Here is a 14,597-nt window from a genome sequence, read left to right as displayed (position 1 = left end):
CATATGTATACATATACATCCATATGTGCCACATAGATTGCACACATGCACACACACATCCATGTATACCTATTTGTAACATACATGTGTATATACATATACATACGCACATACATACTACATCAGTTTTCTGACTATATATCGCAGTATGGACAATTGGATACTCCATTTGTGTATGGACAACACAAACCACCATTTAGCTTGGCTTCATTCTTGAGAAGGGGCTTAAGCAATGTCCTCTGCCATTTATTATTCCTCTCATCACTTGGCCTCTGGTCAAGTGGGAGGGCATACCAGGCTGGTGCAGCAATAACTGGAGGATTGATCCCTTTCTAAGTTGGAGGAGTTGGAAGGACTCCAGAAACCCTGCGTTTTGTTTTTGTTTTTGTTTTTGGTTTTTTTGCGGGGCAATGGGGGTTAAGTAACTTGCCCAGGGTCACACAGCTAGTAATTGTCAAGTGTCTGAGGCCAAATTTGAACTCAGGTCCTCCTGAATCCAGGGCTGGTGCTCTATCCACTGCACCACCTAGCTGCTCCAACCCTGCATGTTATAAACTAAATGAAAGATATTTTTAAAAGAGAGACAGAAACTATCCAGCTGCCCTTGGAGTTGGGGAACCTGGATTCGAGTCATGTTTCTGATACATACCGGATAAGTGACCCTAGACAAGTCCCCTTTCTTCTCTGTGCCCCCAAATGATTCTCTAAGACTCCAAATTTTACAACAGTTTCTGGGTGGATTGGTATAGAGGGTTCCCTCTGCAGGAGATCCCTATGCCCACAAAATAACAAGTATAGTAAAAAGAAAAAAATCGGGAAGACTTAGGTGGACTCACATCATCTATTGTGTAGCTATGTTAATTTTCCCTAGCTTGGGGTACCTTAGATCCTGACATGGGCCAATAAGCTTAGACTTTTTTCTCTTTCTATAAGTTTCCCTTTCTTCTTTTCTGTTTTGGTAAGAGATTTATTTCTAGATTTTTCTTTGCTGATAACACTCACAGTTATCAGTTCTTAAAGAATAGGTCATCAGGGTACTGGAGATGGACAGAGTAGGTAATCCCCAAATATCCCCAAATAGTTTCCACTTGGAACACTTTAGCTAATGGATATTTATTATTATTGTTATTGTTATTATTATTATTATTAGCAACAGGAAAAATCTATATTTTGTGTTATGTTTTCCTGGGGCTAATATTAAAATTAATGTTCTTTCCCTGAATATATGCCAACTGATGAGTGGTGGAAAGTTTCCTGTAGGCACACTGGGATTCAGAGAGAAATCAGTCAGGGCTTGCAAATTTGCTGGAGATAATTGATAATTAACTATATTTGATTTAGGCCTAAGGTTGTAATTTTCCTGGAAATTGCATTTATATTGATTATATTTCTGCATTAGAAACATTAGGGATGTACAACCATGTTTCGCAGATATATTCCAAAGTTGGAAGGTCAAATAATGGTTCAGTAGAAAGGGAGACTGAACACATAGGACCAGAATGAATATAAATGTATTATTCCACAGAGTGAAATAAACAGAATCCAAAGATCAATGTCCACAGTGACTATGATGTATAAATGGAAAAATTGTGAAAAGGAAGTTCAACATTGAGTAACAGAAAAAACAATGAAATTCCCAAAGAAGACATATTTAGAGACACTTCTGCTCTCATGGCTTTGTGTATAGAATATTTAGTCCCCTGCCTCTCTACCACGAGGAACAGAATACTTTCAACTATAACTTCTCTAAAATTTTCATTGGTTTTTCTGTTACTCAGTGTTGGATTTCCTTTCTGTTATCTTTCCATTTATATATCATAGCCATTGTTGACACTGATCTTTGGATTCTATTTCACTCAATGAGATATCCATTGTATTCATAATTCACTGTCTCCATTTTCTTTTCTTTTCCTTCTTTTCCTTCCAGAATGTTAAAGATTACTTGGAATGCAACCTGAGCAAATCTTATAGCTCCTCCAGTAATACCCTAGGAATCGACCTCTGGAGGGGGAGAAGATGCTGTTCTGGCAACCTCCAGTTGCCGCCGCTATCCCAGAGACAGTCGGAAAGGGCCCGGACGCCTGATGGAGATAGCATTTCGAGACCCACCACTCTACCTTTGCTGACACTTCCAAGCATTGCCATCACTACTGTAAGCCAAGAGAGGTAAGTGGCTTCTAAATTAAATTTCTAGATTAAAATTTAATTTACCAAGTGCTGTTTCCGAGCCCTGCTGCAGAGATGCCAAGGGCTTTACTCTCCTCATTTAAATTATTGCTTCTTCACGAAACAGTTATTGGCCTTTGGGGAGTGTGTGTCTCTTGTCACTTCACACTGTGGCTTCTTAACAGAGAAATTGTTTTCTGAAAGATGAACTGAAAGAATTTTGGTTTAAGCAGCAATGTATGTAAACAGGAACCAAGAGATGTTTTATTTATGTCAAAAGGCAGAGAAAGTATGTCATATGCCTCAATTGTTTCAAGACTGCTTTTGTGGTATAGATCTAAAACCAACCAACAAACAAAATGTTTAATCCAATAAAATAAAATATTGTTTAAAATACCAATTAGAATAGTAACATTTCTGCTATAGAGAGAATTGTTGGCATTGAAGCCATGAGTGCATTTTCCCATTGCTATTCTATTTGTTGAAGAGGCAGCATAGTATGGTGGTTAGAGAATTGACCTTGGGGTCAAGAATACATGCATTCAGGTCCTGCCTTTGATATACACTGGCTACATAACCCTAGGTAAGTGATTTAACCTCTTGGTGCTTAAAACAACTCTCGTAAACTGGAAGTTGTAGAGATGGTGCAGGCCTGAACTGGTAGAAGGAATTTTTCCTAATTTGAGAATTTCTTCTACCAGTAAAATTGAAGGTCCAGTCCCTTTCCTTATCCTATCCTGTCTGCTATCAACCTCATTCAATATTTGCAATGTTGCCTTGAAAGTGTTACTGCGTTATCAAAAAGGGTTCTGAATCTAGATGTGGATAATAGGGTATTTGAGTAATTTTAGATTGGCTCATCAAATAATGTTTTGGAATGTCTAGATTGACTAATGCCATGGGTGTGTATGTGTGTGGTGGGGTATAGAGGGAAAGTGTTTTGGCGATCCCATTTTGGCTTAGTAAAAGAATATTTTGGTCTATATGGTCCATATTGACTCATAATGGAAACATTTTGAGGATTATAAATTGGCTCATCAGAGGAATACTTTGGAATGTCTGGATTAGCTTTGAGGAGTTGCTCTATATTAGATCATGTTTGAAAAATCTCTTTAAATCCCCTCATGGCAAGTGGCATGCAACTCTCTTTTAATATGGTGTGCAATAATACAGAAATATTTCAGGTAATGTGTTCAATTCTCACCTCATTTAATTGTAGGGTGCTTCTCAATGAATTTCTGTGCACCCAGGATTGTGTGCTACACAGGTGGAGTTTCACTGAGACAGGATGAAAGAATGAAAAATTTAGACAATGAAGCATCCTGGAAGGTAATCATAGAGTCCATAGAGTCCAAACTCTCCCATCTCACACAGGAGGACACTGAAAGCCAGAGAAGGGAATTGACTTGCCCAAGGTCACAGAGTTAGTATTCAGCAGAAGCAGGACTGAATTCACATCTCCTCCTCCCAAATCTATTTCTCTTTCCACTACTGAATGCTTAAGCTTTTTTTTTTTTTTTTGGTGCATCTTAAGCTTTCTTATTGAAAACATGACTTCTTAAACTTTCAGATCTTTTTTATTGGGGGTTAGAAGACATAACCATCTCATACAAATTGAGTGATTCCAGAAAATTGTAATATTATAGTTTTAGAATATTTCTTCATATCATTGTTTCATAGAGAAATGTCTTGGAGGCTTAACTTTCAAATGGTGAGTCATCTGATGGAAATTAAGATTTTCCTGTCTTAGATTTCATACATTTTTAAAGTAGCAAATTTAAACACCATAATTCATATAGTGAATGTGTCTGGTGAATCTTACAACATGCCAAACTTTCCAACATTGATGAATATTTTTTTGATTAATAGTGCCTTTGACTAATTTCTTTTTTGACTAGATAGAGAGGCAAATATTTAAGACAAAGATCATTGAGAATCTGTAGAAAACAACATGAAAGAGTTTTTCCAAAACTTGTCTGAGGATGACACAATAGAATCTCTTCATGTCTATTCTTTTCTCTTCTTTCTTTCTTCCCTCCTTCCTTCCTTTCTTTCTCTCTTTTTTCTTCATTCATCCATCCATCATCTATTTATTTATTCCTGTATCTATTTATTTGTCTATTTATTTATTCCTGTATCTATTTATTTGTCTATTTATTTATTATTTAGGCATTCTTTCATTTGCTTATTCATCTTTTATTTATTTATTTATCCATTTATTTATTTGTTTGTTTATATAATTATTTATTTATTTAGAATTTACCCCCCAACTTACATGTAAAAAAAATTGTAACATCAATTTTTAAAACTTTGTGTTCCAAATTCTCTTCCTCCCTCCCTCCCCCCTTAAGAACTCAAGCAATTCAATATAAGTAATACATGTGCAGTTGTGCAAAACATATCAGACAAAAACAAACCTTTAGTAAAAGGAACTAACAATTACAACAAAAGATACATACTTTCATCTGTATTCAGATACCATCACTTCTTTCTCTGTAAATAGATTGCATTCTTCATAAGTCCTTCAGAGTTGTATTGGATTATTGCATTGCTGAAAATACTTAAGTCATTTGTAGCACATCATCTTACAATATTTCTGTTATTTTGTATACAGTGCATTTCACTTTGTATCAGCTCATTTAAGTCTTTCTAGATTTTCCTGATATCATTCTGCTCATCTTTTTTTTATAGTAAACTCCATTTATATAGTACTTTAAAGGAAGACTTCCTTACAAAAAACCCATGAGGTTGATTATTGCAACAAAAATAATAGCTACCGTTTATATAGTACCTTATACTATATGTTTCCCAGAAACCTAAAAGTTATGTCTAAATGTATCTCAGCCTCAGTTTTCTTATCTGCAAAACTGGGATTAAAATAGCAGCCATGTCCCAGGTTTGTTGTATCAATTGTGATTTGTGTATAAATCATTTGACAAACTTTGAAGTATCATATAGATGTGAGCTGTTATTACTGTTGTTCATCTCATCTTTTCTTGATGGAATTCAATCAGACATGATAATTATTATCAATATTATAATCACCATCATTGAGTAGTAGTGTGGCAAAGTGGATGGAAAGCCAGCCTTGGAGTCTGGAAAACATGTTCTGGTCCTTCTTTTGACACATGCTAGTTGAATCATCCTGGGAAAGTCACTTAAAGTTCTATCTCAGGCTATTCACTAAAAGTATAATTTGCAGATCAGGTGCTAATTGATATTGTCAACAATGCCAACAACAACAATAATGGTGGGGCAGCTAGGTGGCGCAGTGGATAGAGCACCAGCCCTGGAGTCAGGAGTACCTGAGTTCAAATCAGGCCTCAGACACTTAACACACACTTACTAGCTGTGTGACCCTGGGCAAGTCACTTAACCCCAATTGTCTCACTAAAAACAAAAACAAAAACAAAAAAACAAACAATAAAGGTGAGCATTTATATAGCACTTTAAAGTTTAGCAAATACTTTATAAATATGATCTCATTTTATCCTTGCAGAAACTCTGGGAGGTGGGCACCATTATTATCCCTATTTTACCAATGAAATAATGAGGCACAATGAGGAGAGTTGGCTAGGACCCCATAGCTAGTAAGTGGCTAAGAAAAGATTTGAACTCAGTTTCTCCTGATTCCATGTCCAGCACCACCTTGCTACCCTCCTTGGCAGAGGAAGTTCCTCACCAGGTGCTCCTTGTATTAATGGAAACATAGATTCATTGCCATTATTAATATTATTGCATTATCACAGATGAATCACTTTCCTGCAACCCCAGTAGATAATGCAAAGATCCCATAGGAAGGGAGACATTGACTAATCCAAAACCAATTCCTTTTCCTTATCTGGACATAGGCATAATCTCAGATTTAGATTCTTAGAGACTTCTACCAGATTTATATTTAGGATCCACCATCTGTCCCTCTGTGGGATTAAATGTGTTTCATAAACCAGGAGTTGAGTAAATTTGCACCATTTCAGAAATCAAGGACTGCATCCTTCCAGACAAAGTGTATGCTGAGAGTTCTTTAGCAAAGCTGGTTGGAATTTCCCAAGCTAGGACTCTCACTTATGTTGCCAAGCATCATTTCTCTGTAGCTCAGAGAAATGTAAGTTCTACAGTGAAGTAGTACATCGGCCTTGTGTCAGGTAACATCAATAAACATTTATTAATTGTTTATTGTATACCAGGCACCATGCTCAATACTAGGGATAAAAAAGAAAGTATGAGAAACAATGGTACCATAATGGATGGAGTGCTACACTTGGAGTCCAAAAGATCTAGCTGGGTTTGGATTTCACCTGTTATCCTGTGTACCTTCCTGAAACTCTGTGGGTCTCATGATTTGCAATTGGAAGTGACCTCAACAAGTTCAACTTATCCCAGAAAGGATCCTCCCTGCTTGAAGGCCTCTAAGGAGTAGATCTTCCTACTTCTCAAAGAAGCCCATCCCAGTTTTGGACAGTTTTGTAGCCTTTATATATCTGGGGACAATTCCCCCAAATATATCTACTAAATAGGAGATGAGATGCTTGTGTGTGTGTGTGTGTGTGTGTGTGTGTGTGTGTGTGTGTGTGTGTGTGTGTACTCTGTAGATAACTGAAGACATGTGAACAGGATTCCCACTACTTTTCTGTGTTTTAGTAATAATGGGTCACTCAATACTCCTTGAAGAAATCTTTGGGATATATCAAGTTCATGCATCATGAGGTTTCATTAAAAGTCCTAGAGAAGATTTAGGTGGTATGTGGTAGTGGTTGTCTTCAAGTGTCTGAACAGCTGTCATGTAGAAGAGGGATTACTTTCTCTGATTGGCCCCAGAGGATAAGATGAGGAGCAATGGGGGGAAGGCATAAAGATGCTAATTTAGATTTGATGTCTGAAAAAAAATCCCTTCCTAATATTAGGCCTGTCAAATGTAGAAATGGGCTGCCTTAGGAGGTGATGTGTAACCCTTCAAATAAAGACTCCATAACTACTTATCAGTATGCTGTAGAGGGGATTCTTGTCCAGGTATGGGTTAAACTAGATGACCATTAAAACCCTTTCTTACTCTGAAATTCAGCAATTCTGTGAAATGGTACAGTTGGTTTGATAAAGCTATGAGCTAGTTTTTGACCAAATGCCCACATTGGTAACTTCAGTAGAAACTCATTCAATCAGAAATTAAAATTCTTCTGAAAAAATCAAGGGAGAAAAATATTCCCTCATTATAGTTCCCTCAAAAGTACATCTGTCCATAGAGCAAATGCTGAGGGGAACAGTAAACACTTTGGCCACACACTCTATTTGAAAGAACACTTGATTGGAAATCAGAGGGAGCCAGACTTTTTCAGCCTGACTCATCCTCATTATCACGCACTTGTTCAGTTGATCCTGGGTGCCTAGAATAGAGGATTCCATAGCCCAGGATTCTGACTTGAGAAAAAAAATGGCTACCCTTTATCACTTGGACTGATAGGGTTACTTCATTGGCTGATATGGACTTGACAGGTAAAAAAAATGTTACCATGATTTACTTTTCTATAGCATATTAAAGTTTGTAAAGTGCTTTACATGTATTATCTCCCTGACAATTAGATAAAAGTAATATGAGAGATCTGTTTTCTTATCCGTTTAATGCTTTGAAATTAAGAACCTAATATTGGAACTTTATGGACAAAGGACACAGTGACTGTGTGCCTTGTCTTGGGGTGGCCTGGGTGCAGTGCCTTAGGGTGGCTGATGGCTTTTCAGAGTTAGGAAGAATCTGCCTGAGTGAATCCTGATGGGTAGTGGAACATAGTACTTCCAGGTTTGTGTCCTACACCAATCTCTGCTTCTCATTTTGGGAAGTATGGAAGGATGGTCAGTCAAAAAACATTTAGTAAGTGTTTCCCATGTGCCAGGCACATAAGTGTCGAGCTGAAGTATACCAACACACAGCCCATTGAAGCCTACAACATTTCTGAGTGAAGCTGGAACCAGATTAAAATGTAATTGGGAAATATCTAATAAAATAAACAAAATACAGTAGAACATAGATAATATTAATATGTGATTTTCTAAGTCAATATGCCATCTACAGGGATCCTTATGTAGGGTTTAGTGGCCCTTGTTTCTAAATGAATTTGATACCACCAGTGTAGAGGGTACAAAGAAAGGCAAAACCATGGCTATTATTTCCAAATATTCATTGTGGATTGTTCTGGGTGATTAATCTTTACATGGATATTGTTGTAATCATGACACATTCTATTACCCTGACTCTGCCTACATTTACTTTCTATTGACTTGGGTAAGATTTTCCATGATTCTCTGTTCATCACGTCCATTACTTCTTATATTACCAGAATTCATTGCATCATCCCCCAAGTGATACTTTGGTATCATGAAAAGTATTGTTAGAATATTTTGGTGAATATTGAGCCTTTCTTTTTACAAATGGCCTCCTTGAGGTATACTCCTAGCATGGGATATCGAAATATATGAATATTTTACTACTTGATTTGCATAATTCCAAGTTGCTTTCCAGAATGGCTGTATTAACCTACACCTCTACCAATAATGCTGCCCATGACATCATCATGTATATTCACCTATCTCCCACCTCCCACTTGTCTCTCTTAGTGTGTTGCCTTGCCTCTATAAAGATTTCCTTTCTGAACAGGATGGTTCCTTTGAGACACTGCTTTGTCTCAATTTCTCTTTGTCTTGGGTATCAAGCTGAAATTTGTCCTCATCTTAGGGTTTGCAGCCTTAATACAACTTCCTTGTGCTCATTGGATACTTCTTTTATCCCTGAGCCAAAGTGGTGGAGGATGGGCCAAAGAGGGAGGGGTTATCAGACACCAGAAGTTCTTTATTGCACCCACAGTCTGTCACAAGTTGACAGCCTGCTGAGAATTTCAATTAAATATTGTTTCCTTCCATACTGCCTTTCATCCTCTGATCTCAAAGCTCTGTTTCCGGGATCAAAATAACCACAGATGCTATGTGAAAATGCCACAAATTCAACTAAAGTTGGCACAAGGAGGAGAGGTTGATGAGACACACATCTGCTTAGCTTTCACCAAGCTCTGCCATCCTGACATCTCCTGGCTTGGCAAAGTGGTAGTCAGACATATTCCCCTCCATCCTCTACTGTCAGCTAGCAGGACATGAATTCACTTTAAGGATTTTTGTCCCAGGAATGCCTGGGGGTGTTTTCCATGTGCACCATCACTTGTTTTCTGTGTGATTCATCAGTTGGTTTCAAGAGCTCTCTCTTGTTTCTGAGTAATATGTTCTAACTTCTCTTCTGAGAGAGAGCACTGATGTCAACACTTGTGTTGTATCATGGGATCATCGGGTTTAGGTCTGGAAGCGATCTGAGAGATCTTTCAGTCCAAGCCCCACATTTTTTAGATGAGGAAACAGAGACCTGGAAAGGAGAATCCATTTGTGTTCTGCCACACAGTTTCTCAAGTGAAATTTGACAAAAGGTAAACAGATGGATCTCCAAGCAAGATAACATTTATAAGTAGGGCCATGCTACCTGTCAACAAGTGGCTCAGTGGCTTTCTTCCATCTATGCCAAAGACCCCCAGCAAAAGAATAGTTCCCCTTAGATAGGGTTTGGGGAGTACAGAAAAAAAGAATAGAACAGGATAGATGACATCCGAAATGATTGGTTACAAAGCTGAGGCTCAAGGAACAACGTGATTGGTTGAAAGTTTGGTAATGAGGGCTAGCAATGACCTCACCCTTCTTATCTCATGAGACTATGAAATGCTCATTGTTCCAGTTCAGGTGTGAGAGCAACCCAGACATTTGAACAGCAAAGCAGACATCTTGAAGGATAGCTTGGTGGAGTAAAGATCTCAGATCCAAATCCCTTTCTTTTACCCACATTTCTCAAGGGTAGCAAAATTCTTTGAGATAAGAAGAGCTCGATTTTAAAACTTAACCCATTACAGACCAGCTGAACTCTAAACTAAATTCAGAAACAAAAAGCCATGACAATTGTAGTACATAATCAATTACTTGTAAATAGGATCAGTAAGAAAATGAAACAGGATCAATCTTAGTTTTCTCAACAGATAGAATCAATCAAGCCAGGGGCAGCTAGGTGACCCAGTGGATAAAGCACTGGCCCTGGATTCAGGAGGACCTGAGTTCAAATCTGGCCTCAGACACTTGACACTTGACACTTACTAGCTGTGTGACCCTGGGCAAGTCACTTAACCCTCATTGCCCTGGAAAAAAATCTTAGGGGGCAGCTAGGTGGCACAGTGGATAAAGCACCAGCCCTGGATTCAGGAGGACCTGAGTTCAAATTTGGCCTCAGACACTTGACACTTACCAGCTGTGTGACCTTGGGCAAGTCACTTAATCCCCATAGCCCTTCCAAAAAAAAAAGAATCAATCAGGCTAAATAAACATTTATTGAACACCTACTATATGCCAGGCACTACACTGAAGATACAAAAAGAGACAAAGAACAGTCCCTACCCTCAACATACAAACATCTACAAAGCAAACTATATACAGAATAAATGAGAAATAATTATCATAGGAAAGGTACTGGAAATAAGAGGGGTTAAGGAAGCTTCTTGTAGAAAGTAGAACTTTATTCAGGACTTAAGAGAATCCAGGGAGGTCAATAGTGTGAACAGAGGAGGGAGAGTATTAGAGGCATAGGGAGCAGCCAGGGAGAATATCCAGAGCCATTGAGATGGAGCATCTTCTTTGTGGAATAGCCAGGAGGCCAGGGTCATTGGATTGAAAAGTCTATGTTGTGGAATAAGGTGCAAGAAGACTTATTTTCCCTCCCCAATGTTTTCCCTCTAAAATGGAGTGTGGCCTTTGGAAGAGATCATTAAATGTCTATCTCCTGATCTAGTGCTTCCCATGACTCAAAGTGAAAACACTTGAAGCCTTTATTTCATTTCTATGATGGTAGCAGTGATTGTTAATTGAGGGTTTTACACAAATTTACATAAATACGCACTTATATGTGTGTGTGTATATATATATATATATATATATATATATATATATATATATAATTTCAAAGAACTTTTAAAAGCTAGGGTTTATATTTAAGAATTCCTTTAAATTTTTGTAGCTTTTTAAAAGAAATCTAGCCATTAATAATAGCTTTCATCTATATAACATCAACTATGTGCTAGGCACTGTGCTAAGAGCTTTACAAATACCTCATTTAATTTTCATACCAACCCTGCAAGATAGGTGCTGCTATTTATCTCCATTTTACAGTTGAGGAAACTGAGGCAAACAAAAGTAAAATGACTTCTTTCACTCACCTAGGACATATAAGACTGGATTTTTAAAACTCAGGTCCTCCTGACTCCATGGCTGGCCCTCCACTGACTGTATTTCCCTATTTATAGAGAGTTTACTTAATATTGAGAGGTTGACTATACATTGATCCCCATGGTATTTCATCTTTTTAGATTTTACCTGATCTTGACTCCTGATTCAATTACCCTTTGTGTTAGACAACTTCATGGTAGATGTGAGAAGCATGCTCTCTATGGTTTTATCCAAATCATACAGAGCATGCTTAGAGAACAGAAGCACACATCAATAGGGACATCTGTATCAAGGTGAAATCAAACCATTAATGGCTATTGTTTGGGTCTGGCCATTCAGCCAGCTCTAAATCTGACTAAATGTTTTATCATTTATTCTAGCCCACATCTCCCCATCTCATTCACTATAATTGAATGAGAGATGTAGTGCAATATTTCATGAAAATTGATGTAAATTTTCTCTACAGTCTTCTCTTTATCTCCTTAGCCTAGTAACCCTTTCAAAGCTATCCTGTTCCTAATGAAGCAATTTTAGCCCTTTGGGGTCACCACTTCCTTTTAGAGATATAGCCCTTTAATTTTATAATCTATATTAGGTAAAACATCAAGCTCCTTGGCTAAAAGATTTGAAGTATCTACTCCCTTCATCTTTATCTTCCTTTTGAAAATCAGGATTTTTTTTTTTTCACATTTTTCATTCCTGTGACACTCTGGCTTTTCTCCACAAGCATTGTTACGTGTTCTCCATCCCTGGCCAGGAGCACAGTATTCCCATTATTTTATTTTATTTATTTGTAAATGCATTTAAAATATAATTTTTGTTTACATCATAGTCTTCTTATCAGTTTTCCACTACTCAGTCCTGCCTTTCTTTAGACACCCAGGCCTTTGGTTGTCAGCAGTGAAGAAAATACTGGTGTTCCCTGGTCCTTAGGCTTCGTCCCCAAGACTTCAGAACTTTTGGTCTTGCTTCCTTTCCTAGACTCAGCATTTTAGTATAATTTATATCCAAATGAATCACCAAAAGTAGGTGGGAGTCATCTGATTTGTCAAAATCACAGTCACTGCATTTGAAGTCAGAATTGAAATCCTATCTCTTATGAAGAATACTCCTTAAATACCCCAGCACCCCAGGAGCATCTATTGTCTACACCACTCATTGGTCCTCCTGAAGCATGCATTGTCCATGCCACTCAGTGTCCTTATCATATACAGATAGTTACTGATTTAGTAGGCAGGGTCTGCAATATACCCACAGTTTATAAGTACTTTGTACACAACAGGTACCTAATAAGTGCTGAGTTGAATTTCAGGCACTTGTTTGGAAGTTGGAATATGGTTCACTAGAGAAATAATGTCAATTCAAAGAAAATACTTAGAATTATAAAGGAAACCATTTATTGAAATACAATTCTCTCTATATATATATGTATATATATATATGTAAATAGAGGTAGATAGATAGATGATAGATGTATGTATGTATGTATGATGTACATTTCATGGATCCCAGGTTAAGGGAGCCTACACTAGGGGCAGCCTTGCCTCCATCCGGGCCCCATCTCACTAAAAGCTTTCTCTTGGAGTGCCTTGTGATTCACTTATCTGCTCACCTGTTTGTACTGTCCAGGATTATCGTGTTTGTACTCCGTTTATTCCTCTTCTTCTAGCTCCAAATCTCTGATGTCACTGGGATTTCTCTGCTTTCTAAGCTCTTTGTGAAGTAGGTGTCATCCTATGCCTTCACACCTGTGCCTTCCTTGTGTATGGGACTACAATTCTAGCTAGACTGCCTAAAAATCTAATGAGTGGTCACCATAAATTATAAGCTTTAGCAGGAGTTTAGACTTTTAAGTATTTATTAAGTAGCATAAGTATTTGGTGAGGAGAGAGAAAGAGGCCAAAATTCCTTCATCTATCTCAGGGAGCCAGTATCTCAGCTCCACTCAGAATGAGGTTCCTAGCAAAAAGAGCTCCCTTGATCCTTCCTGTTCCCGGAAAACCTCCTCTCCAACAGGAAACAGGGACATCCACACACACACACAGCTCCAAGTTAATGGGGTGGTAGCTCTGATTGACAAGTCCCACATGTGGTTCTATAGATGTAACTTCCGGACGCTAAAGTCACATGGTCTCTGAATCACATGCTTTCTCCTCATGGTGGAGCTTCCTTACAGTATCTCTCCAGCAGGGATGCCATTCCAATTCTCACAATTGTTCAAACAACCCTATTTGAGACTTTTCTGAGGACTTTTACTGTGACTTCAAAGAGAAGCAAAGGAAAGAGTGTTGGCTTTAAAATAAGAGGACTGGGGTTCAAATTCTGAAGAAACTAGTTAGTAGTCAATAACTACCTCTGTGACTGCACAAGTTATTTAGGCAATTTCTTTGGGCCTCATCTTTACCTTCTATATAATGACATCCCCCCCAATTTTGGACAAAAAGGCCTCTTAGATCCCTTTCCGCTCTAAATCTATGATTTTATAAATACACAAATGCACACACATACACATACATACATATATGTTATGTATATATGTATATGTGTATATTATAGATAGGTAGGTATAGGTATGTATATATACACACACATAAATATATATACATATATACACATATATATGTATATAACCATTATCCCTCTCTCTTTCTATACTTCTTTTTGCCTGTGAAAGAGATGATAAGGTTATAGAGACATGTTGAACCCACAAACCCTGGAGCTTCTGGCTACCCAGAGATTGAGGAGTACATGTTTGGGGGTAATTCTGAGGATGCTAAGAGAGACCAAGCCTCCAGTAAGTACATATCCCCTATTCCCAGACCTATGCTAAACCACAAATCAAATATCAAAGTATTTAATTTGATAGAAGTGCAAAGGAATGCTAATAATAGTTGTCATTTACATAATACTTTCAATTCTTCAAGGTGCTTTTAGATGCATTATCTCATTTGATTCTCACAACAATCCAGTGAAGTTTGTTGATGCTAAAGGAATTATTTCCCTTATTTTATATGTAAGGAAACTGAGACTCAGAGAGTTTAAATTCTTCATGGTCAAATGGTTGGTCACTTAGTCAACAAGCATTTATTAAGTGCTTTCTGTGTGCAAGGCACTGTGTTGAGCTTTGGAGATGCAAA

At 37.7% G+C, this 14,597-nt stretch overlaps 1 protein-coding gene across 4 annotated transcripts in view; it reads left to right on the top strand.

Moving 5' to 3' along the window:
* Window positions 1-14,597, top strand: part of PDE4B (phosphodiesterase 4B) — a 660,822-nt gene that overhangs the window by 134,219 nt on the left and 512,006 nt on the right. For all 4 annotated transcript variants that reach the window (XM_044001361.1, XM_044001359.1, XM_044001362.1 and 1 more), the window contains one exon: window positions 1,928-2,166. In XM_044001361.1, the coding sequence (XP_043857296.1) occupies window positions 1,928-2,166 (239 nt within the window). The remainder of the gene's footprint in view (window positions 1-1,927; window positions 2,167-14,597) is intronic.

Source organism: Dromiciops gliroides, chromosome 4 (genome assembly GCF_019393635.1).
Source record: "Dromiciops gliroides isolate mDroGli1 chromosome 4, mDroGli1.pri, whole genome shotgun sequence".
Classification (NCBI taxonomy): domain Eukaryota; kingdom Metazoa; phylum Chordata; class Mammalia; order Microbiotheria; family Microbiotheriidae; genus Dromiciops; species Dromiciops gliroides.
The sequence above is the reverse complement of the archived record's forward strand: the minus strand, read 5'-3'. Positions and strand labels throughout refer to the sequence as shown.